Source organism: Etheostoma spectabile, unplaced genomic scaffold (assembly GCF_008692095.1).
Source record: "Etheostoma spectabile isolate EspeVRDwgs_2016 unplaced genomic scaffold, UIUC_Espe_1.0 scaffold273, whole genome shotgun sequence".
NCBI classification, from domain to species: Eukaryota; Metazoa; Chordata; class Actinopteri; order Perciformes; family Percidae; genus Etheostoma; species Etheostoma spectabile.
The window spans coordinates 1,458,726-1,464,618 of NW_022605577.1; the positions used below are offsets into that span (position 1 = coordinate 1,458,726).

General features: G+C 43.7%; 1 protein-coding gene across 1 annotated transcript in view; it reads right to left on the minus strand.

Moving 5' to 3' along the window:
• si:ch211-159i8.4 (matrix-remodeling-associated protein 5) overlaps positions 1–5,893 on the minus strand; it is a gene marked incomplete at its 5' end in the record, with an annotated part of 36,392 nt that overhangs the window by 8,503 nt on the left and 21,996 nt on the right. The window contains 3 exon segments of the mRNA XM_032510888.1: positions 521–789; positions 1,003–4,212; positions 5,466–5,617. Coding sequence (XP_032366779.1) covers positions 521–789; positions 1,003–4,212; positions 5,466–5,617 — 3,631 coding nt within the window.

The window sequence follows — 5,893 nt, forward strand, 5'->3', positions numbered from 1 at the left end:
CCGGCTGCTGCTGCCTGCTCTCGTCCACTTTACAGGCGAGGCAAGGCCTCATCTTGAACGAGCCTGTTGTGTTTTAGGCAAAGGACCTGCAGCAATTGACAGTATGAAAAACATATTGTTTTTTTTAACATCAAAGCATGTAACCGTATTTTAGAAGACCCCAGGAGTACAAATCGAATTCTGAAAAGGAGTGTAAAAGGGACTCTTTAACCCTAAACCCTAATTGTTGGGTTTCTGTAAATCCCATCAGAGTACGGTCTAGACCTGCTCTTTTATGAAAAGCGCAATGAGATAACTGTAGTTGTGATGTGGCGCTGTATAAATAAAATTGAATTGAATGACCCATTCACCTGGAATTAAATCCCACTTGTGAGAGATGGTTGATAATCATGGACATCATTAGCAATTGTGTTTCTAAGCAAGCAAAATGTTGCTTACTCACTTTGTGTTTTTAAAGCTTCATGATGCACAATTCTAATGATAGCATTCTGCACATTCGCAAAACCACCTGATCTCATACCTGTCTGTATCTGTTCCTCAGCCTTGATAGAAACAGTTGGTCTCTGGTTTGGGTCCTGCCATCCACATGGTGATTTTGAAGATGATGGTGATGTGGCAAATAGGGATTAGAGAGTGTAACTTTGGAGTTCCCTGTTGTTCCAGAAACTGTAGGTTTGGGCTTCACTGTTTCAGCTGTGATCTCTGGTCGGTTGGTGACAACCGGGCTTTGAACCCAGGGGTGGGGGAGAGGCCAGGGTCTGTGTGTGGGCAAAGGGTGTGACCCAGGACCTAGGACCAGAGAGCAAATATGTATCCATTCATTCCAAACAGGATTAAGCCGACATAATGTTGCCTTTTTGAGCATATAGCAAGTCAAGTGCATAAAATCATCTTGTTTTTTAATCTTTATCTCTAAAACTTTGGTCAGCTTTATCGAATGAAACATCAGACATTTGGTCATCACACTTCAAAAAGAAGTCATTACACAGCAGCTGTATTTACCTTGCCTTGGATAAGGAAATGCCCTTTGACCTGGCCAGGAAGGGTAGAGGGGGTAGTATTGATGGTGATGATGCTGTGAAGTCCAGTGGTAGGTCGGGGGGACTCTGGAAGGTTGGGAATGTCTGTCTGGATTCCCTTCCCCCTGTCTTCCTGTATTTCTGTCTTGGTTTGTCTGTGTCGTCCTGGATGTAGTGGTTTGCCCTCCTGCCTGTTTGTTCTGATGAAGCCAGGGGTGAACTGGCTCCATTATAGGGAAACTGTGGATCTCAGGCTTCACTTTAGCCTTGTTCACGTCTTTATGCTCTTTCTGTGGGACTTCTTCTCTTGTTCTGCCGCTAGTTGAATGTGAGGCGAAGATCTTGGAAGATGAAGTTCGTGCTTGGGTTGGTGCATTTTGTTCTGGTAAAGGTTTAGTGTTAGGTCTTGGTCTATTTTGTGTGGTTAAGCGGATGCTATCCCACGTATTGTAGCTCTGTGTAGCCCACGCCCTTTCAGTTTTTTTTGCATCTTTCTTAATACCTTCTGTGTCTGTTTTGTCTGTTTCTTGCCTTTCCATTGTTGTTGTGTCCTCCCTCTCACTCTCTCCTGCCAGATTTGTATTGTCTTCGCCCTTTTCTTCAGTTTGTGTTCTTATCTTCACCCTCTGTCTCTCAGACTCTTTTAGGTTGACGGTGTCTGTCTCCTTCTCTATAACAGTCCTATCAGTTGGATGATGTGTACTATCTATCTTTGGAGTGACAATCGTCTTTGGATTAGGTGGAGAGCTACCTACATCCTTTTCTCTAGCAGATGGAAAATTGGTAAGGCTACTGTCAAGATCATGAGTGGTATGCCGGGTTTCACTTTTTATATCTTCCTTGGCATCCAAACTACCACTATCCTTGTAGTTGTATTCTTCATAGTATTCACCTTCATCTTCCTCAGTCTGATACTCAGCAGATAAGGTTTCATGGTTTTCCACTGTAGTTGGTACAGGTGTTGTTATTGTAGTAGTAGTAGTAGTAGTAGTAGTAGTAGTAGTAGTAGTAGTAGTAGTGGTTGTGCTCATCGTTGTTGTTGTTGGTATGGTCGTCGTTGTTGGTGTGGTGGTGGTTGTAGTTGGGGGAACAGATGTTTGGGGCTTGTTTGATGAATGGTAGAAGGGCTGTCCATGCGGTCGGACATTCTTCATCGGGAGTTTTCTACGTCTATACGGTGGTCTTCTCCTGTTTGACTGACCAGGATCAAGGTTGTTGTTCCTCCGCCCCTCTCCAGAGCGCTTGTTTTCTGACTGATCGACTGGTTGAGGTGTTCCAACAGCAGTGGGGTCTGTGACAGCTTCTGTTTTTATCCCACCAACCTTGTGGGGGGTTGGTTCTGTACTTTTGGCAGGCGGGGGTTGTAAAACCTCTGGCAGACTTTCAGATGTTTCTGATCTATCCCCTTTCTTCTCTGTAGAATAGGCTTCAGTCTTAACTTTTGTGTCGATGGGGGAATGTTTTGGCTCTGTACTAGTATCAGGAGGGGTAGTAGTAGGGGGTAAGTTGTTAGCAGTAGTAGCTGATATGGAAACAGCTGTAGTAGTAGGTTCGGAAGTACTTGTTTGGACGGTTACAGTGCTAGGCTCCGGTAGTGACTGCTCTGTGGGCAGAGCAACACTTGGTTTAGCATTAGCTTTAGCCAATATCTCGGCCCAACGATTTGGATCCAACTCCTTCACAGATTTATTGGGTTTTCTCTTGAAATCTTTGATTCTTTTCCTTTTTGAAAGACCATTAGAATTCCTTTGGTGTGTTCCTACCTTCTTAGGGAACTGTGTAGCAAAAGGACGAACAATTTCCTGGTAATCTCCCCCTGAACCCTCTCTTTCCTCCACGCCAATCGTCAACATCGGCTGCTCTTGTGCGGTCTGTACTTTGGACCTATCAGAAGTCTTTTCTCCTTTGACTTCCACCATGTGTGATAGCATGTCTACGCCATACAGATTTGAGGTCAGGCAGGTATATTCCCCAGCATCTTCTTGTGTTAACCTCCTTACAAACAAGGTCCCATTTTCCAACACTTCTGTCCGTCTTGTCTGTTGTGTGGGAAGAATAATTTGGTTTTTAGGTAGGTACCACATAGTTTGACTGGGCAGGACTGAGGTCACCTCACAATGGAGGGTAAAAGACTGTCCCTTTTCAACTACAATTTTCTGACCATTGAAAGCGGTAGGGCTGAGTGAGAGTTGTTTGATGGTGAGCCTCATGGGCACCAAGTCCACACCGGCTATGGTTCTGACCATACAGTGGTAAAGGCCTGAGTCAGACAGCGTGGCATTCAAAATCACAAGTTCTCCTCGTTCAGAAATTTCAACTTTATCAGTTGTATCTTCCACAATGGACAAATCTGGAAGCATCCACTCCACCTTCACCTCCTGATCTGAAGTGACAACAATGCACTCCAAGTTAACCTTTGAACCCTCGAGAGCGGTCTGAACCCGCCCGGCTGTCCCTCTGCGAATTAGAGCCCAGGGCATGGTGTGGTCATTGTCATCTCCCGTCCTTCTATGGCTGTTGACTTGCTTGGTGATTACAGTAGTGAAATCCATCACCAGTTTCTTGCTTGTTGTCTGCTGTCTGTTGAGCTTTAAAGTGACTCTGGGTTGAAGCAGCCACAAGGGTTCTGCTACCAAATACCCTTTTAATTCTGTGAAATATGGAGAATTTTCATTTATGGCTTGGACATATTGATAGGTAACTCCACTTGCATTTCCTCTCTGCTGACCTCTTTCCAAAATAGCAGGGCTTTCATAGTAATAAGCGACCAATTGCCATAGATTTTGCAACGTCTCCCGATCAATCTCACACTCCAGGACAGTCACCAGTGACACATTGACAGACAACTCCCCAGGTGAATGTGGATTTCCTGTCCAAGTCATGGGTGAACTGTCTCCGGGGTGTCGCACGTCACACCCCACATGAGCGCTGTTTCCATGGCTGTCAGAGAGAACAAAAGTCAGACGGCCCAAAGGCTTTTCAAAGTCCCGCGTGTACGGGAGGTCAGGCTCTGCTTCCGTTTCAGCCCATACAGGATTGTCCCACTTTTTGAGGGTGGAGCGAAGAGATGGCCGTTCACAGGTGAGCTTGTCTGGAGTCTGTTCTAGCAACAGGCTCCCATTCAGGGGTTGAGGAGAGGAGCACATGGGACAAGTGTCACTGGAGCCACGTTCTTTCTTGCACTTAATTACGCCTGGGAGAAAGAGGGGGAGAGTAGAAAAGATAAAATGGCAGGAGGAGAAGGAACAATGGAAAACAATTTGATGGATTTAGAGGGAAAGACGAAGATGGAGAAAATTTAAGAGGGAAGTGGCAGCTGTAGGTATGTTGTGAGGGAAAAAGTCAGGAATGAATTAAGATGGGAGAAAGGAAAAGGAGGGGGAAAAGGGGATGAATAAAACGTGAATCTGGGATTATAGGGTTTTGAAAAAATGCAGATACAATTTTATCTCTTCAGTTTGAGTTCAGTAAAGGTTCATGCGACCCTTATTTTCAGATGAAGCAGGCCAAAAACAGGGAAATAATAGCGGTTGTGTTGATGCGAACAGCTAGCATCTGGAACTGGTTAAACGTAGCAAAGCAATGACAAATAAGAAAAAGCACGTGTCATGAAAAATATTGACTGAACAAGATGGATAAAGAAATCGTAAACAAATGTAATTGATTTTCTACACTGGATGTGGATCAAATACAGTCAGTTTATTGAGAGAAGCTGTGTCCTTCATATGTCGTGCAGAACATTTTCTGCCAGCACTATGCTCTGCTTCTGGTCAAAAACACACGTCTGAAGCACCGAGTCATTTTACTTTCTGTGCATATATTAACAATAAAGAAATAAGTCACAACCAGGTATTACATTGTTTGTCTTGCTAAGATGACTTATTTACAAATTGTTCATTTAAAAAAAGGTTAACATTTATGTTTTGCCTTGGCAGGAGCAAATCCGTCATAGGACTTAGAGTCTTGATCTCCATTTAACAGCTCTAAAACCACACTACCCATTAAGCATAAACAGAACGCAGACACAGAGACTAGCTGGTGACCATAGTGCCGTTTAGAAGCTAAAAAGCCAAATATTTCCTTCTGGAGTTGGTCCAGACCAGAAACAGAGTTAAAAGAGAGAGTGTTTGCTGTTTGTCAGAAACACGACTCCAAATGAATGACAGTGTTGCTCTGTAAATGCTGGGTGTGTGAAGTATTAGTAACGGTTTGCTAACAAGTGGAGAATTTAACAGCTACAGGTATTTTACTCAGGAGTTGTTGGAGACAACATTATGTTTTAAGCTCTCTTTCGCCAAAAGGATGAATGCAGCCCCTACGTACCTTAACATAGTCCTTTGTCATCCGGTTTAGATGAAAATGTTTGGTGCCCAAGAAGTGTAGAAGTAGGGAATAGTGTTTTAATGTGAGAAAATATGATTGGAGTAATTCTGTATCCGACCTTACCTTCATGTGTGGAGCTCCATTCTATTAACCAGTGGAGCTGACAGTCACAGGTCCAGGGGTTCCCATGCAGAGAGAGGACCTCAAGCCTGGGAGCTGTCTTCAGCGCTACGGCAGGAAGCTGCTCCAACAGATTATCTGACAAGTGTAAGTGTCTGAGACAAAAACATTGTATCAGTTACTTTACGTATTGGTCTGCAGGGTGAAAGTGGGATGATGCCCATCCTTAAATGCACCATGCAGAAGACAGCGGAACAAATATACTATCACATCTAAAAGGTATCAGGGTACAAAAATAGCAACTCCATACCTTTAGCAATTTGGGGCATATATACAGTGGCTTAAGAAAGTTTACACACCCATGTTAAAGTTGATTAAAAAGAGGAATAAAAAAAAACATATTTTGGAAATTGATCTTAATGCCTTAATTA